This window comes from Neopelma chrysocephalum, unplaced genomic scaffold, assembly GCF_003984885.1.
Source record: "Neopelma chrysocephalum unplaced genomic scaffold, ASM398488v2 Primary Assembly neopelma1_42, whole genome shotgun sequence".
Classification (NCBI taxonomy): domain Eukaryota; kingdom Metazoa; phylum Chordata; class Aves; order Passeriformes; family Pipridae; genus Neopelma; species Neopelma chrysocephalum.
The window spans coordinates 16,369,765-16,396,163 of record NW_020897700.1 but is presented as its reverse complement, the minus strand read 5'-3'; the positions used below and the strand labels follow the sequence as shown (position 1 = coordinate 16,396,163).

Sequence of the window (26,399 nt, the reverse complement as noted above, 5' to 3'; positions counted from 1 at the left end):
TTCATCTGTACCAGCTACTATCATCCTCCTATAAAAAGACTGAATTTGTGTAAACATTTTTCTGTACTTGAAAAAAAATCTGTCAGATGTTACAATTTTCTAGCTGAAGGAAGAAGCTGGGGCATAATTTGGGGGGTTTTTTTCCGTTTGTTTAGAAGCTTGAGAAAAGATGAGTCTTCTGGGTGCTACAGACTGAAGATAAAATTAAAAACATTTACATTCTAAAGAATGCTTTAGGAAGAGGGAGCATAAAAGAAGCTAACTGATTGGTCCATATCCTCTTCGATACTTCATGTGAGTGCCTAGCACTCACAGATGTTTAGTGAGAACTAGATATTTAAATACCCCTGAGAAATGGGGCTGAAGTGTCTTCTTGTCTCCCTATTCCAACTTTTCCTTTTTTAAATAAGAACAGTAGAGACCTGACCTCTCTTTTTTGGTGTTTTTTTAAACATAACTCCAAAGATTTTTAATTCAGATCAGCGGAGACTTGACCTACTTATTTTAGTCTTTTTATAGAGCAGGATCTCCAACAATTTTTAGTTCTGCAGTATGGAAAGCAGCAAGTGCCATACGTACTATTTATTAAGCTTGAATGGTGGGTGAATAAATTCCCTCCACTCTTAATTGTTGGGGACACATCTCTGAAGAGGTGATCTAGCTACTTATTGACCTCAGGATCTAAATGCTAGACCTTGCACATTGCTTAGGATTGAGCATCATGACTGTTTATTAATAGCTCCAGCTCCTGAAATAACATGGGAACCCCTGAGAGCACTTGTTGGCTTACCTTTGGGCCAACTACTCTACTTTCCCCCAGGACACTGTGGTTTCTTGTACTTTCCCACTGCCCAGGAAGCCTCCTAGCACCCCTCAGGACCTTGAGTGAGCCACCGTCTTCCTGTTGGTCTTACTTGCTCATGACTGGAAGAAAACTGGCAGAACTTAAAAGATGAGGATGCTGAGAATGGAGAGGTGGTATTGGAGAATTACAGAAAAGTTTCTCTGTCTGACCTGTCTTATTCTAAAGCAGGTTAAGTTGACACCTGCTGTAAAGCAAAACAAAGATCTTTATTTAAGCTGAACATGAAGACTTTGTGGCCACAAAGTTTGATAATTTCTGAAGTCTGTTATACTTTCAAAGTCCAACACAACTGGAGTTAAGGCAAAGCCTTGTTTACACAGGATTAGGTTTTATGTCCTTAAGACACATGTACACAGAGAAAAGCTTTCTAAAGATCTTACAGTTTTCTTAAGAGACAAGAAATACCTTTCTTTCTTCATCGCATTGTAAAATATGGGCAGTTATTTGGGATTATTTATTCTTGGTATAAAATATAGAATCAACCAGTTTGGAAAAGACCTCCAAGATCATGAAGTCCAAGCCTTGATCCAACTCTGCCGTGGTTACTACACCATGGTACTAAGTGCCACATCCAGTCTCAGCTTAAAAACCTCCAGGGACAGTGAATCAACCACCTCCCTGGGCAGCCCATTCCAATGTCTGATTACTCTCTCTGTAAAAAATTTCTTCCTAATATCCAACCTAAACTTCCCCTAGCAGAGCTTAAGATCATGCCCTCTTGTCCTACTGCTGGTTGTCTGGGAGAAGAGACCAACCCCCACCTGGCTACAACCTCCTTTCAGGGAGTTGTAGAGAGTGATCAGGTCTCCCCTGAGCCTCCTCTTCTCCAACTCCCTCAGCCTCTCCTCATAGGACTTGTGCTCCAGTCCCTTCACCAGCCTCGTTCCTCTTCTCTGGACCTGCTCCAGCACCTCAATATCCTTCCTGAACTCAGGGGCCCAGAACTGGACACAGTACTCCAGGTGTGGCCTCACCAGCGCTGAGTACAGAGGAAGAATCACTTCCCTGGTCCTGCTGGCCACACTGTTCCTGATCCAGGCCAGGATGCCATTGGCCCTCCTGGCCACCTGGGCACACTGATGGCTCATGTTCAGCTTTCTGTCAATCCAAACTCCCAGGTCCCTTTCTGCCTGGCTGCTCTCCAGCCACTCTGTCCCCAGCCTGTAGCGCTGCAGGGGGTTGTTGTGGCCAAAGTGCAGGACCCGGCACTTGGCCTTGTTGAACCTCATCCCACTGGAATCAGACCATCTCTCCAGCTTGTTCAGGTCCCTCTGCAGAGCCCTCCTGCCTTCCAGCAGATCAACACTCCCCCCCAACTTGGTGTCATCTGCAAATTTGCTGATGGTACACTTGATCCCCTCATCCAGATCATCAATAAAGATATTAAACAGGACTGGTCCAACACTGATCCCTGGGGGACACCGCTAGTGACCGGCTGCCAACTGGATGCAGCACCATTCACCACCACTCTCTGGGCCCAGCCCTCCAGCCAGTTCCTGACCCAGCAGAGAGTGCCCCTGTCCAAGCCGTGGGCTGCCAGCTTTTCCAGGAGTATGCTGTGGGACACAGTGTCAAAGGCTTTGCTGAAGTCCAGACACATCCACAGCCTTCCCCTCATCCACCAGGTGGGTCACCTGATCGTAAAAGGAGATCAGGTTGGTCAGACAGGACCTGCCCTTCCTAAACCCGTGCTCGTTGGGTCTGATCCATTGTCCATCCTGTAGGTGTTGTGTGATTGCACTTAGGATGATCTGCCCCGTAACCCTGCCAGGCACTGGCCTTGCTCACACTGATCATAATTTAAAACACACCATAATTTAATTTGCAATATTTATAGACAGATGAAAATATTTTCTGAATTACTACTTTTATTAGAAGAGAATTATCCTTTTATATAGTGGGCAAGTAAACATATGCTACTGCACCACATTCCAGTTTTGCACTGCACCATTAATACACTACCTATGGAATATATTCTAAAGACCAAGTCTCTAAAAATAGGCGACAACTGGAAAAAAATCATCATCACTATGAGGAGTTAACTAAGATAAGACTGCTGTGTGTAACAGTTTCTGTGCTGTAGGTTTGTTCTATGAGGTTCACAGCATAACTCTGAAGACTTGGTGTATCCAAAGCAGAACTGTTATTTACAAGTTCATGTAATCCAGAAAAGAGCTGAGCTGCATTTACTGGTCACATACTACATATGTTTCTGTTGGTTCTTTCAAGCTTCCTTTTGAAGTGTCAAAGGAGTATTACCTGTTAGACATTAATATACTTGAAAATTGAGAAAAATCAATACACCTAGACCAAAAAATACTCTTCTGTGCACCAGAAATTGAGACTTACTCTTTAAAATATTCATGATAATTGCATTACTATATAAGAATATCTTTTAACTGGAATTTAAATTTGCAGTCTGGGAGCTTCGGCAGAAAATCTGCATTCTAGGGTCAAAGCAAAGTGAAACTGAGCAGAGCTGAGTATTTTACAGCTCTGTAAGCATATTCATTGTCTAAATTTCTGAAGTGGAAGAGCATACTGATTGTGTTGTTAAGATTGCCCCCTATGCACGAAGACTGCTACAGATACTTAGCATCACAATTTTAACTACTGATAGCAAGATGATAAAAAGATTAATTCAGTGAAGTATCAGGCCTATTGTTCTAAAAATATCCCAGAATGTATAAATAAGTCATCTACAAATGTGTAATTGATATCCTACGTAGATGTAATTAATTGTATTTTGCAGATGAGGGAAAGGATAATAAAGTTTTCATAGAATCATAGAATATGCTGAATTGGAAGGGACCCATCAGGATCATCGAGTCCAACTCTTGGCCCTGTGCAGGATACCTCAACAATCACACCATTTGCTCAAGAGCATTGTCAAAACGCTTCTTGAACTCAGGCTTGTGTTCTGACCACTCCCCTGGGGAGCCTGTTCCAGCACAAAATGCTATTTGCAGACAAATATTGTAAAAAGCAAGAATATACAAAAGTCTGAAATTCTGTTTTGTGAAGACAACTATGCCAATAGAAGAAGAAAGCTATTATTTCAGACCCAATGAGGTGCCTTAAAGATTTTTAAAGATATGGGAACCTACTACAAAGAAAAACATAATAAAGAAAATTATTTGAACAACATATCTGAAAGTGGGTTTGTTAGCCTTAAACCATAACATAATTAATTTTAAGGATTTTTTTTTCCAAGGAGAAGGTACATTTCTAGTCTCAAGCAGTGATCAAAGCTACTGAGTGAGAAGATTCTAGAGAGATTATGTTGGAATACAGATTATGTTGGAAGACTTGCATACATAAAATTCAGTGAAACTAAGTGATTTTGTTATTTTTTTAATAGATCAACACTACAACAGACATAAAAATTAAAATCATCACTTCTCACCCTCTGAAAAAGATAAATTTGCAGTTTGCCACAAAAGACTTAGTTTTCAGAGTGTGGACGAAAAAATCAAAACTGTTCTGTTAGTTTTTCATTTCTATAATGGCCACAGCAGAAGGGTGGCTACTGCAGCCAGGTATAAAAAACTGGCTCTATTAGACATAGCAGTTGTTGCACTTCTATTTTTCCTAAACTTTGCAATACCGAATAATAACAAACATGTGCTACTAATTTTGGAATGCATCTGTTGAGTACTAGTATCTACAGTTTTAGTTTTCATATACCCAAGGAATTGAGTTCAAATAGCTGGTTAATGAAGAAAAAAAAAATCAACTAGCAAGGTAAATAATATATACTAAACTGAAGACAAACAAGAAGACCCCTATAGCAATAATCTGACAAATTCACAAAAGAAATTTGTAATCTTTATCTTTTATGCAACAATATAAAATCCACCAAAGCAAAGATTGTTGAATGAGTAAAAAATCTAAATGAATCTTTAGTAAACATCTCACAAAGTAATATTCATAACTTTAACAAGAAGGGACAATAAAAAAGAGAATTTGGTTACAGACTGTCGTCTGAACAGACTTGTGTATAAGACCTGAAATTAGAAAGTTCATTGCTATGGATGATGATATGCCAAATTTCCGTAATGTTGTATGCATCAAACATTACGAAGAGCACAGTGTGCCATATATTTTTTCTGATTAAGAATACAGAAAGAAAGCTAAGTAGATAGGCAGCAGCATCTAGAGTAAGTTTACTAGAAAACAGAACATTAAAAAATACTAATAATTCTCTTGATTGACAGGAGAGCCTCTTAAACACTCTCTAAAATTTCTCTCTATAGATTCAGTTCTGAAGTTCTTGAATTCAATATTATATGTTTTAAGGGGCACTGGAGAGGTCAAGCATGTTTTTAAATAACTTACTCTAGAGCTTATAAAAATTTTGTTTTCCACTTTTTTCAACATAGCATGAAGATAAAACTTAATTAGCTGACTACATTTTCTGATTATCATGAAAAGGCATATGCTCCAGTCTTCAAGTAACATTTAAATCCCCAAACAGCTTCCTCAAAGGATGTAAAGTTTAAATTTAAATTACTTTTATTTATATTGGATGTTTCCAATCTCTCTTTCCTCCTAACTGCACAGGACTTTTATTTCGTGTGTTAGTACCAGTTCTGCAATTTTAAGATTTTTTTTCTTTTTAAACTAAGCATTTATCAGCTTGTAATATTTACATCTATTTAACTGGATTTTTTTCTCCTGTAGCATCTACATGCCATCTATGCCATCTTTAACTTATATTAGATTTAGAAATACAGCATAAGTTATTACCTGCTGACATGAATTTTGTGTTTAAATGATGCAGATAAATTTGGGCTTAATTTATAACTCTTTAGATGCATCACTGTTTTGTTAATATAATTTAATCATGTAATTACTATACTAAAATTTTATCTATAATCATATATAAAATGTCATTCTATTTATTATATAATTACTAGTATACAACAAAACTAAATAATATAAATAATAATTCTTTAATTAATTGTTTCTTTTCTCCTGCAGGTTGCACTGACAGTACCTGGTCCAAGAATAAAGAGTCCAAATACATTTTATGCAGCATGAGCCAGGACATGTTTTTCTGTAACAACAGCCATTGTTACCCCACTTAAAAAATTGTGTTCATATGCTGGATGATCCTACCCTTCCTTTCTGCACTCTCATGAGATAAAAGTGGTACCTTAATTACAAGAAACGAACATCAGTAGTAAAATAGGGTAAGGAGAACAGTGACAGCAAACACTGAAGCTTATTACTAGTCTTGAAAGAATTTCTCAAAAATCACAAGAAGAGGGATTGTGTTTCTTCAGTGATGCATTCTGCTCAGGCTTCAACAGGCCATATGAGTTAACAGAAGGGCCCATGGCGATTCACGGAAAAATGGAAGTTTGTCAAATTGTAGCTAAATCAAAATGTTTGAGTAGCAGATTCTAGTCATGTGTAATTTTAAATCTGCATTTACAGCTCTCAGCCTGTTTTTTTTCTTGTTATATTCAGGATTTGAATCCTGGCTCATATTTTGCTAGCTTTGGAAGTCCATGGGTTTTACATATAGCTGCTCTTCCTCTCATAATGAGTTTTCTATGTTTAATCAGCTGCATTATACCAGAATTTATGTATGAAAACTGACAATTTACAGCTGGTCAATTTGCCCAAGTCTTCCTTCAGCTGTTGCCATCCTGGTACATAATATTTTTCTATATACATTGAAATATGGTACATATTAAAACAAAACTACTCAGTGATCATACACATATTGTTTGAGAAAATGTGACATTTTAGTGATGTACTTATGATAATTCTGACCTTACTCAAACCTGGCATGATAGATGTTTCAGTAAACTGTATATCAGCACTGGGAAGCAGAGTTGTTTTTCCAGTTTCAAATTATTTGGATCAAGATTTTATTTTATAGCATATTCAACAATAAGAATTTGTCATACTGACTCTCATAGGTAAGCCCACATCCAGAAAACCTCCAAGATCCTGAAGCGGCTTACCAGTAGTCATTTACTTAGCCTGAAATCCTCCTTTTTCCCAGCACTTTCTGATGTGACAAGTTCCCATTGATATCAGTCACATAATGATAGTCAGCAGTTCATTTTCACCTCCTTGATTTTCTTACCACTTGCTACGGGTAGCTTGAAGGCTATATCCCATAGCTGCCTTATGGAGAGAGAAACCTAGGCTACAGACACACTGCCTACAATGTTCCCACTCCTCAGAACTAGTAATCTGTGGAGGCAATGGATGTAAAAACAACGCACAGTACTTTGGCCTAGTCTCCTCAAGATTTTGCATAATGTCATTACAGCTCCAAAACAGGAGGCTTTTTTTTTTCAAAAGTATCTAAAATAATATCCAGACAGCATTGTATTTACTATCACACTTTGGAGGAAACACTGTATGCTTGGGAGGACACTGGAGTAAATTATGATGTTACATGACAAGTAGGAAGTATTTCTGGCCAAAAGAAATCACGTTGTGCACTGTCTGGGACAGACCTTGCAGCAAGCTATCCTATCAAGACAAGCTACCACACCTTCATGTCAAAAAAGTATTTGGTTCACACCAGAAGGAATGAGGAAGCACAAATGCAGTGTGGACTGGGACTCTGAAATGAAAGAGAACACTACTATCTTGGTAGTAGAGATCAATCTCTGATCAGTCCTCTTTACATTTACCTTGACTTTTACCCAGATGACTTGAGAAGATTGTCACTGCTGAGATTGAGTCCTGGGCTGCCACATTAGTTTTGTCTCTGACCTCTTCATCAGTGCTGCAAATTGTCAACTACTCACCTCCCCTCCTTCCAGGTCTTTAGACTGCAAATTTTTGCAACTGAAAACATGGTATTCTAGTCAAATAAACACAAACTATATCAGTTTTGTGTTTCAGTGGTAGACATTTTACAAGACTGTAATATCTTGTTCTTACCAACATAACTTAAACTAAGGGAAAATGAAACCATTTTCATATCTTCTAACTAATACTTACTTCCATTTTCTGAGGGGTCAAATGCAGTTTTCATTGAATAGCATCATGAATGTCATAGGCAATCTCTCATTTTAAAAATATAATAAAAATAAAACCCAAAAACCAAATGAGAAACCTACCAACCTTGTAGACATTCTAGAAAAAACTTTAAGATCTTTGTGTACTTTTTGATTTCAAGTGCCTTTTCTCCTCATAAACAAAGCATGGTCAGAGTTGTTACTTGAGCTAAGAATAGTTGGGGAAATTCCACTAACATTTCTTCTTCCCATAACAGTAGCTTAGTTTGTTACTTCTTTCCTGAGATTACCACTCACAGATGTGGATTCAGATGGTCTTTCTACTCCCTCTTTTAAGCCCCATATATTTGGAGGGAATTGCATGTACCTGATTTTGCTGAGTAGGCATCCTAGGGAAAAAGCATTAAAGCTTTTATAATCATAGAATGTATTGTAAATGGCCATGGCCATGGCCATCTTCCACTAGACCAGGTTAGTCAATGCCCCACTCACCCTGGCCTTGAACACTTCCAGGGATGAGGTATCCACAACATCTCTGGGCACCAATGCCTTACCACCCTCATAGTGAGAATTTCTTTCTAATGCCTAATCTAAAGTTGCCCTCCTTCAGTTTAAACCAATTCTGCCTTGTCCTATCCCTACATATCCTTGTAAAAACTCATGCATTTGATCTTGTTGGACTTCATGAGGTTTGCACAGGTTCTCAAGCCTGTCAAGGTCCCTCTGGATGGCATTCCTTCCCTCCAGCAAATTGACCACAATATACAGCTTGGTGTCATCAGCAAACTTGCTGAGGATGCACCCAATCCCACTGTCCATGTTGCCAACAAATATGTTTAACAGCACAAGTCCCAATACTGACCCCTGAGGAACACCACTCATCACAGTTCTACACTGAGACATGGAGCCATTGACTGCAACTCTTTGAGTGCAGTTATGCAGCCAATTCCTTATCCACTGAGTGGTCTATCCATCAAATCCATGTCTCTCCAGTTTAGAGACAAGGATGTTATGCAGGAAAGTGACAAACGCTTTGGACAAGTCTAGGGAGCAAACGGCATCAGTTGCTCTCCACTCATCCACCAACACTGTAACCCTGTCGTAGAAGGCCACCAAATTTGTCAGGCATAATTTGCCTTTGCCTTCTGCAACTCAGGTGGTGTGGCTGGAGCATCTGCTGGTGAAGACTGACTTAAAAAACTTGTTGAGTACCTCAGCCTTCTTCATGTCCTAGGCAACCAGATCTCTCGTTTCCTTCCTAAGAGGACCCACATTTTCTGTCTGGTCCTTCTTTTACCACAAATACACCTACAGAAGTTTTTCTGGTTGCCCTTGATGTCCCTGGACAGACTTAATTCTATCAAGGCCTTTAGCTAACCTGATCCCTGGCTGCTTGCACAATCTTTCTTTATTTCTCCATAATACCCGTCTGTAGGCTTCCTTTTTATACTTGAGTGTGTCCAGGAACTACTTGTTCATCCATTCAGGGCTTCTCGTGTCTTTCATTTTGAGATTAAATCTAGTGATAAATCAAAATGCAATGAAGGAAACAACTTTTCAAAGACAACATCAATAAATTTGAGAGTTTCTTCTTCTTTATATGTAATAATGTGTAGCTGTGTATTTTTTATTTGCATCCATGTCTATCTCCTCAGGGGGCAAAATTACTGAATATTAGACTTTCCAAGGTAAAATTCCTTAGGTTTTAGTCATATGACTTACTCTGAGAATGCAGACTCTAGAGTTTTGGGGGAAAAAAGTGGTGCTCTTTTAAGCCATTGAAAAACCTCTATGTCCCACAAATCTAGAAACCAATTCTATCTGTTTTATGTTTAGACTTTGGAAGAAGGTGAGGAAGAGGATAGGTATAACTGGGTTTGTTGGGGTTCTTTAACAGATCTTATTAACATGTTGATGTAATATTTATCCTTATTGTCAAACTCATTGACAAAATAGTTCTATGGCTATAGAATTCAAAAAGAGACATTAAGAAACTCTGCAAGGAAATAAAAAATACATTATCCCTGAAAAAGTGTAGTCCATGCATTAATTTTGATTGTGATATTTTTCAGTTTTATGGACCTCAATTACATCTACAGTCACCATCACTAAAATAAGAAACTCCTTGAACATTAATGCTGCTAAACCTGTACTACATTAACTCTCCAATTGGAAAGCTTACTGTAAGAAGACAAGATAAAAATACTCCGAACATATAGAGGGATGGAGAACCTCTCCTATGAGGAAAGGTGGAGAGAATTGACTTTGTTCAGTCTGGAAAAAAGAAGGCTTAGAGGTGACCCAATTGCAGCCTTCCAGTGCCTGAAGGGACCTACAGGAAAGAAGGAGAGAGACTACAAGAGAACATAGTGACAGGACAAGGGGGAATGGTTTCAAACTGAAAGAGGGCAGGTTTAGATTAGATATGAGGAAAAAATTATTCACTGTGAGGGTGGTAAGACACTGGAACAGGTTGCCCAGAGAAGTTCTGGATGCCCTGTCCACGGAAGTGTTTAAAGGCCAGGTTGGATGGAGCTCTGAGCACCCTGGTCTAGCGAAAGGTATCCCTGCACATAGCAGGGGGGTTAGAACTAGATGATCTTTATGGTCCCTTCCAACCCCGGCCATTTTGTGATTCTATGATATCAGTATTCAGACAAACAGAACAGAGACTTATTAAGGAAAAGTAAAAGTCTTGCAAGTTTCCTGAAAGACGTCTGAATTTGTTAGACCATTTCACTTATATTGCATCTGTTGTCTAATTTATTATTTGTGGGGTTTTGTGTTGGTTTTGGTTTTTTTGGGGGGGAGGATTAAATTCTTTTCTCTAACACAGTTCTTATTTAAAAAATAAATAAAATAAGGATCTGTAGTATTATTATTCATTTAAATCTTTAAGGTTTAAATGGGTTAACCAATAGATTCATCTTACCATGACAATAGAACTTCATTATGCTGCTTAAGCTGTGTTGGAGAGCAGAAAACCTGTGTGCCTATAAAGTTTTTTGCTAATTAACATACAAGTCCAAGAAGTACAGAGGAAAATATATTTAGCACGGATGACATACTTCAGATTCTTAGAGCTACTTCACTCACTGAAATATCTAATTTGTTCTCAAGGCTCTTGAAACATACATTATCACACAATAACAAAACTACTTCAAGGACCAATATGCAACCCATGCCACCACCTGGTGGCAGAGCACTGGACATGAGTACTTGTCTCCTCTGTTCCAGCAGTTAAATACATTCTCCAAAACTGAAAGTGCAATGAGAGAATGTTTCTGAATAACGCTGGCTGAAATCCTGCATTTTCCTTCACCTATTCATGGTAAACAAAAAAAGCCTGAAAGTCACAAGAAAACATAAGCCAAGTGTTTCTTTAGGCTGTAATTAATAAAACTTCATGCATTAAAATATATAAAACGTGATATAGATGCATATCCACAGTTGATTGAAACAGTAAACATTCAGTTTCATCCAAGATTCAAATAGACATTTATGGTACTAGAAAAGTATAGTACATATAGTCTGCCAAGGCTTTCTATGAGGGAAATTCTAACAAAAGAGGTCACAGAGAAGTTTAAAAGTAGAATTACAGAAGCTTAAGCAGACTCTAACTACCAGAGCTATCAAATGCTGCCATTCTACAATATTTCAATTTTCCCATCTTGATATTTTAATAGTAGTTAGAAAGAAAAAAAAAGAAATCATTAAGATGATAGTTCAATTGTGCAGCAAAACTAAGCCATATAGAGATATCTCATCTCTTTTTATCACTGAGTTTTTTCTTTATAATCTAAACATATGGTTTTCCTTGATGCTAGGAAACAGTCAATAAAAAGAAGCTTTTGTTCTTGAACAGCACCTTTGTTCTTCCCAAGCCTTAGCAACTGTTCATGCATGCAGTAAGGGCAGAATAAGGGGGAGGATTTAGTATGGAAGCACTCTTTATTGCTTATCTGAGTCCACCTTTAGTCTCATATCTGACACTAACTCATAGTGCCAAAACTGTAAAACACTACCCCCCATGACAAAACCTCTAATAGGAAAAAGCACCTCCCCTTTTCTGCTCTTTATTTCAGACCACATCCCTTAACCTGAGCACTGCCTGATGTGGCCATTTTCTGCAAGTGTAAAAGATGTAAATTTTAAAATTTATTTATTGCTGCGAGTAAGCTCTGTTAAGCAGCTTGATTAAGTACAGAATATGAAACTTCTTTGACAGATTTAACTGAACACAGACAGTACTATTCCACTTAAACAATTCAGACTTACACCAGAACGCTGTGCTATAACAGCCACAGCTGAGAATGGCACCTGCTGACATTTCTCAGTTCTCAGGTCCAGGTGTCATTGCTGCCATATCTGAACAGCATATCAGAACAAAATATGGAAAAACAAATTCTCCCACGCTCAACAGACTCCTTATGTGGAAAATCTGAACCAGAAGTCATGAGATACTTAAGCAGGTCCCTAGGGCAAGGTAGAGGATGAAGAAAGGGGAGGTTCAAGCCAAGGGAAACATCTGCCACAGAGCCAACCTTTGTGCATCAGAGCATTTTACGTTTTCATCACCATACTTTGGAATGAAAGCTTGGATTTGTGTCTCGCAGAAACCTATGTTATGATTACTTTTCCATCAGACTTTTTTTTAAACACAAACATACTTTTGACAAAATCTGCTAAATAGAAAAAACACTACAAATTTTTGGATTGCAAGGATGAAGCACATGTTTAAATTAAGGTAATTTGACACTGAAACAAGTCTTGGTGGGAGCTAATTCTTCATTACTTGAGATTTTTGCATGAAAACCAAATATATTTTATGGCTGTGTCAAAGCTTTTAGCTGTTTTAAGTCTGTGTGGAAATGCTTTAAAAAATTGTTCTGCCCTGTGCAATGCCATAAATCACAGCAGAAGCTAAAGAAGCAGCTTTTCAGGTTTCAAAGCACTTGGTTTAATCATGCAACAAGAAATTTTAATTAGCTCTTTATAAGACAGGTTCTCAGTGATTTACATTATTTCTCACAAAAGAATACAATTTCGTCGTTCTTTTATTTTGTCAATCTTCTTTTTCTTTTCTTTTTTTTTTAATTGACTGACAACATTTCAAATTATGTGACCTTTGGTCCCATGAAATTGCTTTGCTTACTTCCTATAGATAAATTATTTCCATCCCTCTCATTTCATGACAGTATAGTAATTTTCTTCTATGGGTACCATTTAGGCAATAATGAACTTGTTTTACTTAGGATGAATAGGAATATTAAATTCAAGCCTATCAACAATCCACTTAGCTTGATTACTAGAAATACTGACGATGTCTCATGTGTTTTCAGTTCATTTAAACCAGCTACCTAACACTAAAATAATGCTGGTTAAGGTTACTTAGGATCTCAGATGTAATGTTGAAGGCACATTAATCCTCTTCTACATGTAACAATAAAAATTGGTATTTAAATCAGTATTTCTTCACTTTATCAATTTATCAGTATGATCTCAGCTGTGGGATGGTCAATGCCTGAGAGCTTCAGACTCTGTTTTGATGTTTCCAATAGAAAGAGTTATTTCAAATTACACCAAGGAGATTAAGAAGCCAATTCATAGCCTTCAAAGCAAAAGAGTTACTTACATTAATCTTACATAGCTTTAGATCAGATCTGTAATTTAGGTATGTGCTGAGGCTCCAAAGAGTGTGTTGCTTTTAAGAAGCTTCTCATTTTAGTTCCATGAGGACCACAGGAATATAATGCACACATTAATTGCTTCAGTTTCAGGTAATCTTTTTAAACAAGTACATTTTTCTGTCATGAAGATCCAGGTTAAAGATATGACCATGTTCATTATTGATGCTAACTGCAAATTCCAAAGAAGCACTAGAACAGAATCTCCAGCTGCTGAAATTAATTCACTATGAATTTAGCTTTAGCAATTTTTTTTTTTTAATATGAAGTCATGCTTCTTCCTGAAAGCATCTTATATTTGCAAGCAACAGATTTCTGTTCAGACTATGGTTCAGAAAAGGCTTGTAAAGAACAAAGTTGCATCAGCTGAGCACCATGCAGAGTTTTAAAGGTAACAGTAGGAAAGGCAGCTTGGGATGGACTTGCTCTCTCACTGGCCCTTTATTTTTTTACTAAAACATCTTTCAAGCACAGAAACATATGATAATTCTGCACTGTTCCTGGGTAAACTGCCAGTGTACCTGCTGATATGCACTGCAGTGGATTTTGAAAATATGGATCATGACAGAAGATATTATTCGCCTGTGGCAAGCACCCAGCTTATGTGCAATCATTGTCACTTCTGTTTCAAGTCTCTGGACTATAAAAGGAAAGAACTTGCTTGGGCTATGTTTTATGACAGCTTTAGCATGCATATAAGAAGGCCACCCAGCCACACCATCACTAACTGTAAAGGCTGTACAATCAAACCTCTCCCTAGCATACAGTGCCACTTCCCCAGCTCACCTGCCCAGCCTGCAGCCCTCCATCCCAGCCCTCCATCGTGGGATGTGTATCACCATGTCTCATCAATCCTGATGATGTCATAGCTCTGGGAACTGATCAAAACTTCCAGTTCATCCTGTTTCTCACATCGCATGTGCTGGTGTATATGCTCCCAGGAATGCTTTCATGTTGAGGCTGTTCAGGTCTGTTCCTCAAACAAAAAAAAAATTTAAAAATGACAGCAAAAAATAAGTTTTGCTAGCATTTAAATCTCTCACAGTGATCATCTTCAATCTTGCTGATTGTCTGCAGTCACCTCAGAACACAAAACGGATTCTTAGGAAAGGTTATGAAATAAATAACATACAAAAACAAAATTTCTCACATCTTTCTTTATAAAAAGCATTTTGGTTTCCATATGATTTTTCTGTGCTCTTAAATTAAAAATGGTTTAACTGTTAAATATTTTTTAATAATGTTGAACTGCCCTCTGCAGCTGAATTAGGAGTAAAACGTGTAGGAAAAATTTTATATCATGATTCATGACCTATTTCTAATGGTTCCTGAAATCATGTTCACTCTTGCCAGATCTCAAACTGTCTGAAATAAGCCTATGAGAGCTTTATGAGCAGAAGGTTTAGAATATTGAAGCAATGTTGATAGAAAGATTGATGTATTTTTGAAATGTAGTTTTTGGTCCTGTGAGATCACAGGGTTAAGAAAACATTCAGAACAAACTTTACAAATATGTTCACCTGCAAAAATAAGAACAGTCTATCTGACACCTTCCAAGTGCAATTTCTTGTACAATAATTGAGTGTCTGAATCTATTGGGGTTTGACTTATGCTATAGATACAAGATCAAGTGTCTCAAATTGAAGCAGCTTTTTTGTCTCCTGGCTCAATATTGGATAGTATATTATTGTTCCTACACAGTTGGATTTGAATTTAGTGCCATTCACAATATCATGTAAATTGTGATCCACTATTCTACATGCTGAATAAATGCCAAATAAATGCCAGCTCCTGTGAAGAAAATGATACCATTTACAAGCCAATGGTATGTCATTGGATAGAGTAGAGTTGGGGCACAATGACTACTGAGAACAAATGTTTTCAGACAGCCTCAATTGCTTTCATCAATACTAATGACTAGTTAAGAAATCACACACATTCATCCATGAAGAATGAATAAGGTCTAATAATGTACAGTTCAAACCAAACACTGCCATATTTGCCAGAGATTAATGAGAGAGAATGAGTGAAGCATCCACAAAGTCAGAAAATTCCATTTTCAGCTCCTGAGAAAGTGTTTGTAAAAACACAAGTGAAATAAAAAAAAAAAATCATGTCTTGAATTTATGATATCAGGTTATATCTTCCAAGCAATAATCTCTAACTGTGCTGAATCAACAGCAGCAGCAAGAGGGGAATCAATCTTGCCGTAGCAAGAGGGGAAATACTGGCACTTGAGGCTCCAGTCAGCAAGTGCAGAGGAATCAAGTAGCTTGGTAGCAGTGGTGCAAGTAATCTTTAAAATTTCATCCATTTAATTCCTCAGGGAGAGAACTCTTAGTGACCTGAGGTTGTTGCTAAAAGTGATAGCACAGCACCTACAGTCACTGATCAATTTAAAAGCATAATAAAAAAAAAAAATTCAGAATGATTAAAAGCAATACACAACTTCTGAAAAAAAAGATTGCTTTTTAGTTGTTGTTGTTATTATGATTACTTAGATTTTCAGGTTAGCACTGAAGAATTGTTACCTAGAAGACCTCAGAAGAAATTATTTCCACAGTACTGTATTTCTGAATTTTAATCTTAGTTCAGGATATGTTTCAATTCCTTATTATTTCCTTGAAACATTGGCATTTCAGTAGAATGATAAAAATAAAAACCCAAAACAAAAACATCACACAGCAGTTCTCAAAGAATCTGTGAGGAAACAGCTTGGGTTTTAGAGCTAATTTCCAAGTCCATTAACTTATACATGTACAAATTTGATACAATCTATGAATAGGATGGTTTACAACATACCAGAAATAATGTATCATCATTTATAAGGACAATCAACTGTATCAACAGTTCTTGCCTGGTCTCATTGGACATCAGTGACAAGTGGTGTCCCTCAGGGGTCTGTACTGCGACCAGTGTGATTTCATATCTTCATTAATGACATAGAATAAGGGATCGAGTGCACCCTCAGCAAATTCGCAGATGATACCTGCCTGAGCAGTACAGTTGACACACCTGAAGGACAGGATGCCATCCAGAGGGACCTGGACAAGCTCAAGAAGCAGGCCCATGAGAATCTCATGGATTTTAACACGACCAAGTGCAAGGTGCTGCACCTGGGTCAGGGTAACCCCCGGTATCAATACAGGCAGATTGAGAGCAGCCCTGCTGAGAAGGACTTAGGGACAGTGTTAAGGTGAGAGGCTAGACATAGAACCATAGAATGTTAAGGGGCTGGAATAGACCTTAAAGATCATCTAGCCCCAAACACCCTGCCATGGAAAGGGACACCTCCCACTAGACCAGGTTGCTCAGGGCCTTATCCAACCTGGCTTTGAACACTGCCGGGGCTGGGGCATCCACAGCCTCCCTGGGCAACCTGTTCCAGTGTCTCACCACCCTCACAGTGAAGAATTTCTTCCTAATATCTAACCTAAATTTCTCCTCTTTTAATTTGTATCCGTTACTCCTTGTCCTATCACTTCAGTTCCTGCTGAAGAATCCCTCTCTAGCTTTCCTGTAGGACCTCTTTAGATACTGGAAGGCTACTATGAAGTCTCCACACAAACTTCTCTGCCTAGCACAGAGGTGAGACTGACCGGTCTGTAGTTCCCCAGGTCTTCCACTTTCCTCTTTTTAAAGATAGGGGTTATATTTCTCTTTTTCTAGTCATCAGGGACTTCACCTGATTGCCATAATTTTCCAAAGATGATGGATAGTGGTTTAGCAGCTTCATCTGCCAGCTCCCTCCAGGCCCATGGATGAATTTCATCAGGTCCCATGGACTTGTGCACATTCAGGTTCATGGGATGGTCTTGAACCTGATTCTCTCCTACAGTGGGTTTAGGGTCTTCATTCTTCCCTGCATTTGCCTTTCTTGGCTTGGGCAGCATGGCTGGAGCACTTGCCATTGAAGACTGAGGCATACAAGTTGTTGAGAACCTCAGCCTTCCCTTTGTCCAGGGTAACCAGGTCTCCTGTTTCTTCCAGAGAGGACCCACATTATCCCTAGACTTTCTTTTGCTTGCAGCATATCTATAGAAGCCCTTCCTGTTGTCCTTAATATCCTTGGCCAGTCTCAATTCTAACTGGGCCTTGGCTTCCCTAACCTTGCCCCTAGCTTCCCATAAAATTTCCCTGTATTCCTCCTAGGCCACCTGTCCTCGTTTCCGCTTCCTGAAAGCTTCCTGAAAGACATGAGCCAGGAATGTGCACTTGCAGCCCGGAAAGACAACCGTGTCCTGGGCTGCATCCAAGGCAGCCTGGCCAGCAGGTTGAGGGAGGTGATTTTGCCCTCTACACTGCTCTGGTGAGACCCCACTTGAAGTGCTGCATCCAGCTCTGGGGTCCCCAGTACAGGAAGGACATGGACCTGTTGGAGCAAATCTTGAGGAGGGCCACCAAGTTGACTAGAAGGATGAAGCCCTTCTGCTATGAGGAAAGGCTAAGAAAATTTGGTCTGTTCAGCCTGGACAAGAGAAGGCCAAGGGGTGACCTAATTGTGGCCTTTCAGGACCTGGAAATATCTAAGGTCAGGTTGGATGGAGCTCTGAGCAACCTGGTCTATTGGAAGCTATCCCTGCACACTGGAGTTGGAACTAGATGATCTTTAAGGTCCCTTCCAACCCAGACCATTCTATGATTTATGAGTTCTTGCAAGTGGTCAAGAAAGTGCAGATAGTCTAGAGACCACGCTTATCAGAAAAATGTTAAAAATAACGTTGTGCAATAAATTTTATTGCTGACTTTTGAGTGACATTAATACCACATTGCAACATGCAATTATATTTACATGCACAGAAATGCTATGTTCAAAAGTCCATAAATTTAACTTTAAGTCTATGACTACTACTTGTATTTGCTTTCATTACACCTATTTTAACAATGTCTTTTCAGTCTACAGATTCCTAACAATAACATCTTGCACACCTTTGCTGAGCTGAGAGCAAAAGGTGTCTGAAGGAACTTTTTTCTGCCCATCTGCTTCAAAGAGAGATCCTTTTTGCCCCTTTCCAGGCCTGGTATCCACAAAAGAGAATGGGAAGAAAGAAGAGCAAAAGCTGAACTCTGAGGGGCAGCGGAGAGAAAGAAACCATTCCAAACTTTTTCTGCACTCTTCTCCAAATTGTGCAAAACTGTCTTCAGTTCATGAGCAGAAACCTCTAGTTTTTGTCTGCAGTCCCAAGGATAAAGATGATGAAAGGAAGAGCTCTTTCATGGAAAGGGCTGAGATTGCTGGCGGAGCTGGAGATTCTTGTGTCATCGTGAGAAAGCCACCAGCTTGAGTTGGAATAATTCAACTCACAAATACTTTGAAAGCTGGGAACTGCCAACTTGCTGGTATCACTTAAAGAAAGTGTCCTTTGGGAATTTAGAGATTACGAACAAGCAGAGTATGATTAATGTCATTGTCACTCTAACAGACATCAAATACCAGTGAATCAACTAGATGGGAACCAAAATATCACGGTGACAGGCACTTTGGAACTATAAAGTCTCTTTTGTAAATATGATGGGTTTAATCTTAACCCTATAGAAATGAAAACTCACCGAAAATCAATGAACAGTAGCGTGGCCTCTAGGGAAATAAATTGTTTAAAGGCTTATCTTCCCAGAACTATCAGGCTGCTTCTCACACCCTCCTCTGCCTCTGATCTGCTGTGCAACCCTGAATAATTCACTCACCACTCATCTCCATGCTGTGAACCCTCTCTCAGACTGAAGCTGTGCTTTAAAAGGAGAATAGGTTGCTTCTTGCAGTATAGCAATATAATGTAAGTCACCAGCTGCTAGGCACCTAAATGCTGTTGCTGTATTACATCTAACTACAACAGCAAGCATACTGTATCTATTCTATCTTCAGATAGTCAGGATTTCTGTTGCTGTTGTAGTCCTTTAAACACCATCTTCTTTCCAGTGTTTTATGTCCAGGCGATTTAAAACAGAAATTGCCTAACAAAACAGAAGTCATGAATGGACTCATAAATCTAACTGTCAGGATGACAGCATGTCCCAAAATGGGGTAATGCATTCTGAATTACAAAAGAAAAGCAGAAAATTAAAGAAAAAAATGTCACTGAGGCTTGCCAATAAAAGCTATTTGGAATCCTCTCATCCTCCAAACAGGTAATAAAGTAGTCTCTATAAAAATCAGGTGAAGGCTATCCAAAGTTGACAGTTTCAGCTTCTAGCACTGAACACTCAATCTAGGTGCTCTTAAAACAATGCTTAATTCATATAAGCAGCCAAGCAACAACAAATACAATTAACAAATTCACAGGCTATTGACCAAGTACAGAAGAAGACTCAGAAGAGAGAATGGAGCCAGTCTTTTCTTAGTGGTGCCAAGCAATAGCACAAGAGGAAGTTCCACCTGAACATGAGGAAGAACTTCTTTACTATGCAAGTGACCACACACTGGAACAGGTTGCCCAGAGAGTCTCCTTCATTGGAAATATTCAAGAACTGTCTGCATGCAATCCTGTGTCATGTGCTTTATGATGATCCTGCTTGAGCAGGGAGGTTGGACCAGATGAGCCCCTGTGGTTCCTTCCAGCCCTACCTATTCTGTGAAGACAATTAAAAGAATAAGTCATGACAATAACATCACATGGAAAAGAGAAAACATATTTAAAAAGCATTAGCTAACTGACCCTCTGCCACTACAACTACATGTTGAGCCATTCAAAGCTGTGGAAGAATTCAGCTCAAACAGGTACGGGACAGAATGGTATTTCTGCATTTATCTTACTCATGAAGCCACACTGAATTGAAGAGAAATGACACATTATTATTTCACAGATTTTCTTCATAGTCATCTGTGAGAAACTAATCTCGTAGAGGATCCTTCTTTTGCCAGATCTGCTTCATGATCTACACAGCAGTCATTATGGAACACTCCTCATGCCTAAATCTGATGTCTTCTTTATCGTAAAGACACTCAGAAAGGAAAACTGAGCAACTTATTTTGGAAAATAAGCACAACATACTACATGGTACTTACAATCCAAAGGAGCAGAAAAGCATCTGTATATTTGGCCTAAATTATATCTCATTGGCATGAGATATAAAGAGGGAGATTATTTTCAGCAATAGGGCATCAATATTGCTGATTTTTCTACAATTGTCCATCCAAACACATGGCAATGACCATCTATTTAGGCCCTTGGAGGTGACACAGTAAAACATATATACACACAAAGTTTCAGTTCATAAACTTATAGGGTGTTATTTGCATATCATTTATAAAAAAAGAAGACACAGAAATCACAAATTAAGAAGCTGAGAGAACAAAAGCTCTGAACAAAGCAAGCTGGAAGTAGTAGTTTATTTTCTTTGCTTTCCTCTGAACATTAATATCCACCCCCCACTCTGGTGTTTGGATATAATCACTGAATACAATAGGAACAATAGATTTCAATATATATTTTGAAAAATGTATTTTTCCTTAATGCAGTTTTTCTTATTTTCCTATCACTTAAAGCTACATGGTTCCCAGTATTTTCTGTACAAAGCAGTAGAGCTAACACTTTTGCTATTACACCTCATAGATTTTCAGCTGTATTACTCCCTATAGTTCAGAGAGCTAATATGCAAACCCAGTTCCTTTGCAGTAGAAAGCAAAATTACATATTGAGTCAGGCATATTACAAAATATAATTGTATTTCTAAATGAGATATTAAAAATAAGATCAAAATATTTTTTCCACGATAAGGAATAATAATAATAATAACAATGCATGCAATCTTATTTCCCAGAAGTCCATACCTACAATCTGTATAGTTCAATCTGTAGTTCTGCGTACAGAAATCCACAAAGCTATCACTCCAGAGAGCCATATGACAAGATAAAAAAACTGGTCTGTTTTCATTACTTCTTACCTCCTCTCCTGACTCTCATGGTCCTCTGTGGTTTCTCTAGCTCTAACCCTACATGCATAAATGCTTTCCTCGTTTACTTCTTGCTCTGTACTAGGCCAGCACAGGCATTCATACACTTATGCATGAGGCAGACTGGGGCACTAATGAAGCTGAAAAAGACATCTAGCAGAAGAAAATAATTAGCATGCAACACTAAATTGAAATTGCCCCCGAAAAGCTATGGGCCAAATTTAATCCTAGAAGAGTGCCCGAGGGGTTTGTTTTTGAAGGTTTTTTGGTGATTTTTGGTTAGTTGGTTTGGTTTCTTGGTTGGTTGGTTTGGTTATTTTGTTATTATGGTTTTCTTTGTTGTTTGGGGTTTTTTTTAACTAGGTCTGAGTTTTTATTTAGAACAAAATCTTGCCTTTGGGCATTTTCAAGCTTACCTATACTTAGACATTTTCTGCTGTTAGCACTGTAATCATCCTTCTCTGAGTCACTCTGTTCAGCAACTTCTACCAGGTGCCAAGAGACTCCACAAATCAGGATATACAAATTTCAGAAGTACACAGCAGTTATTTATTCATGAATACACGTGAGAGATGCCTAGATGTACTAGGCAGTAGCTAGAAGTTAATATGCACTCCATTCTCATGGCAGTCATCACTCAGTGAAGAACAACTGATCTCCTCAGAATGGGATAATCCTCAACCTTACCGAGTCATCAAGTTCTAATTCCCTGCTTTTTCTGTTATTATTTAATAACTTTTCTTATCAGTGTTCCTCCTCTTTAATTCTTCTAGGATTAAAATTACTCACATTTTAATAATTTTCAGAACAGAGCTAAGACAACATCACATTGCTCTGCAACACCAAACCACCTCAACCACAAACTATCAGAGCCCCAACTGCGAGTTGGGGTATCTGTTTTACAGATGATCTCAAGCCCTTACATATGTGCTTCTTCTGCCTAGGATGAAACGGGAAATTGTTACGAATTTCACACAAGTAACTCTTATTCATTCTTGAGCATTCAGCTGAATTTTAATCTCAGCACAGGCAGAGAGTGCATACCATCTCCAAATTAGTCTGGCCTCTATGGTGCTGCTGCCTTTTGCAGTGTGCAAGAACTCTTCCTTCCATGTAACTAAGTGCCAGTGCTGGGAAGAAAGAGGACAGCAGCCACACACAGGGGCAACCTCGCACAAATCCAGCACATGCAAGGCATGTAAAACTAATGGGCAGAAAATTTTCAAAAATTCCCTTAACCAGAATTTTCCAACTATCAACACTGAAAGTCTTTGCATAAACTTCCAAGAGGACTCCAATGGAGCCAGATTAACTTTGTCACACAGATTCCTTAGTGCCTTCCACCTCCTCTGCCCCATTCTTGGCCACACAACCCTGAGCAACAAACATGGTTTTCAGGGCTTCAAAGCTCTCTTTCAGAATATTGCCCCAGGAATTTCTCCAATTTATACTTTTCAGTAGATGCTTCCATTTTGACAGATTGGTATTTTCAGATACACAACAGCAATCTCCACTTTTAAATACACATTTTAAATGTAAGGTTTTATACATATTTTTAATATATATTTTATTTAGATATATATTATATTTATATATATTTTATATATATATATATCACAAAAATATCTATCTGAGATATCTATTTTGGTTTATCAGATAGAGAAAAAAGATGTTTCCTCTATCTAAAAACAAACTTTGGCCTTCTTGCAAATCAAAAATATGTTTGTTGTGTGTGAGCACATATATATGGAAATACAACTAAGTGCTACCTAAGATAAATCTTCTAGTCATAAGTCAGGCTTTTAAACAGTCTTGAATGACCGGAGTACAGTTTTCAAACATAAATGCAAAGTATATCTCACATAGATGAGAGACGAATGGTGAAATACCACAAGAAATAAAGCATTTGAAGCTGCAAGACTGCACATGCTGAACTCTGCTGGCCAAGGCTATCAATGACAGTAGTCTGTCATTCTGCTCTAACAGATCACACTTCTTTCTCTTTAGAAACATCAAAATTGGTCAGAAGTAAGCCTTAAAAGCTAGATCCCATTAGATACTTGGAAAATTTGTGAGCATAAATAGAAACTTTAAAACCTCAGTGTTTTATCATGGTTATTGTGCTTATGGCTAATTAGCTCTTCAGTGCACTCCATTCAAAGTTCATTTTCACTTTCTTGTCTTCTGCACAAGATATAAGACATTTGCATACAAAACATTTGTAGTGTAGCACTATTTATTAGCCTATACAAATACGAATTTGGGAGGTACTACCAAAGAAAGATTACTCACAGTTGTTGCTTTTTATTTTATTCAAATTAGTACAAGTATCTGATCTCCAAGTCATATTCAACTTCCTCAGGGCTTTTTCAGAAAACCTGTACACAAATTCTGTTAATTCTTTTAGATAGGATGCAAGTACAGACCTCTTTCTTTTCTTTTTTTACCTCATATACTATTGTTTCAAAAGTTATTTCCATAACAGAGGAGTTAGGAAGAAGGACTTCTTTAAAGAAAAAAAACCCTCAAGTTTGATTCTGATTCTGCAGCATACAAAGAAAAAAATCTAGTAAATGTTAAGGGATGCAAACTTTCATGCTAAGTAATGGGCAACATAAAGAAAAGGTTTTTTTGGGTTTTGGGGTGGGTTTTTTCGTTGATTTTTTTTGGGGGGGGTTGTTTGTTCTTTTTCAAATAAAAATAGATATCTTTCCCTGTTAAAATTTTGAAGTGCATTACTTTTATGTCAGAAAGTATCTGTTTTACTTACTGTCTTTGGCTTCTGCATGATAATCTAAGTGAAGATAAGAAAATACTTGTCAAGTGGTGTTTTTAAAAATTAAGATTACTTGCTCATCAAGAGGTACTGTAATTACATCTGGAAGTTATTAAATTGCTTCTCGAGTTTAAAAAACACTACTCTCTTTCATAATCACAACTTTAATGGAATTTGAAATGCAATAATACATGCCAAAAGAATTGAATATGGGAAACAAGTTATGATAGAGGAATTAAATTAATCACTTCAAAGGTGTAGTTGTAAGGTTAAAGCTCCAGATTATTAATTTTTTTAACCATTGACATTTGACAGTGCTTAGTGAGCTGAAAAAAAAAATATTCTAATACAATGAAGTTGAAGTTTCATCATAAAGATGTGTGGATGTTGAAAATTTCCAAAACAATACAGAAGACCATCCACTGCCATTGAATCATAAAATGCTTTGGATTGGAAGGGACCTTTAAAGGTCATCTAGTCCAAACCCCTTGCCACAGTCAGGGACATCTTCAACTAGATTAGGTTTCCTAGAGGTACATCCAACTTGGCCTTGAATGTTTCCAAGAATGGGGAATCCACAACTTCTCTGGACAACTTGTTCAGTGTTTCAGCACCCTCACCATAAAACATTCCTTCTTTACATTTAGTCTGCATCTACCCTCTTTTATACCCCTTGTCCCATTGCTACACTAAATAGTCTCTCTTCATCTTTCTTTTAAGCCCCCTTTAGGTACTGGAAAGCTGCAATAAGGTCTCCCTCCAGGCTGAATCACACAAAGTGTCTCCGCCTGTCTTCACAGGAGAGATGTTCCACCCCTCTGATCATCTTTGTCTCTCTGGGCCCACTTCAACAGATCCTTGCCTTTCAAGACAGTATGGTAAGTTACATTACTCCTCAAGGCCTTTTCTCTTACTATTAGGCTTGCACTTCAGCTCAGTTAGAAAACTCATCCCACTGAATGACGACCACTGTTATTCTTAGAAGAAACAGTAACATAGTGGAGAGGTCAGGGACACCTTTTAGATGTATTTTTACAATCACTTAACCACTCATTAAACCACACCCTGAAAACTTAAAAAATAAAATTAAAATGCAGTTAGGTAGAGCTACCATACGACAGCAGAGCCCTGATCTGACAACATATCGCATGGAGTAAAACAGTGAATCACCTCAGAAAGTGACTTGAGAGGAGCATGGCTTCCTCCATTCAGAGATTTCCATAGGGAAAACACAGGGTACAGCCATCTGACCATCACAGGCAAGGTGAGGAAAATGCTAACAGATTCTCCCAAAAAAAAGAAGTGTTTTCTCTTTCTCAGGGGATAATTTAAATTAATGTTTTACTCAATATATTGCAATGGAATAAGAGCATTAACATGCTCTATTGCTTTGATTTAGAAGCCTTCCAGTACCTGGTTAAGTAGCACTAACTCAACAATTTTCTATCTGCTGCCAAAAAATTTAGCATGAAGCAGGTAAAGTTATATTAGTTCAGAATAACTAACAAATATTTCCTTATACATATATACTCACATACATAATTACTAATGATAATTTAATATTTATATGTTAAAGTGAATATATTATAAATTATTTAATTACATATATACGCACACATTTCTTTATATTGATGCTACAACTGTTTCCTGAAAATAAAACATCAGATGATACTTAAGACCAACCCTATAAAGAAAAATTCTTCCTTGATTAAAAGGGGATTTGCTTACCAAGTTTACTTATGAAAATTAGAATCTAAACAAGACATCAAACATAGTTTCAAAGATTTTCTATGTCTCCTCTTATATTACATTGTAGTCAGTCATGATTACTGTTTACTCACGTCCTCTATTCTTAGACTGCAAAAGAACATCACAACCTAACTGGATTAGTGATTGACCACCTGTAAGGACTAAGCCACTTCGGTAGGTTTTTGGCTCTAAAGAAAAAAGGCTCAAGATAAAAAAATAAAATCACAAAAAAAAAGTCGCTAAGTAAAAACACTCGTTTCTATGTTATCCTTACATCACACAGATCTGTAAAGATAGGTCTTAAAAAAATTCCTTAACTATTTTAGGTTCATGAGCCTGGGACACAAGAGACCTAGTGTCTGCCCCTGAGTTCTCTCTGAAATGCAAATTGAATTCCTCTCAGGATCCAAAGTTGGATGTTTTCCAGACATCCATACCAG

General features: G+C 37.9%; 1 protein-coding gene across 1 annotated transcript in view; it reads right to left on the bottom strand.

Moving 5' to 3' along the window:
• Nucleotides 1-18,302: 18,302 nt before the first annotated feature.
• The window catches only part of NAF1 (nuclear assembly factor 1 ribonucleoprotein), a 33,595-nt gene continuing 25,498 nt past the window's right edge, over nucleotides 18,303-26,399 (bottom strand). Inside the window, exon 10 of the mRNA XM_027676800.1 lies at nucleotides 18,303-20,111. Coding sequence (XP_027532601.1) covers nucleotides 20,107-20,111 — 5 coding nt within the window. The 3' untranslated portion in view covers nucleotides 18,303-20,106. The remainder of the gene's footprint in view (nucleotides 20,112-26,399) is intronic.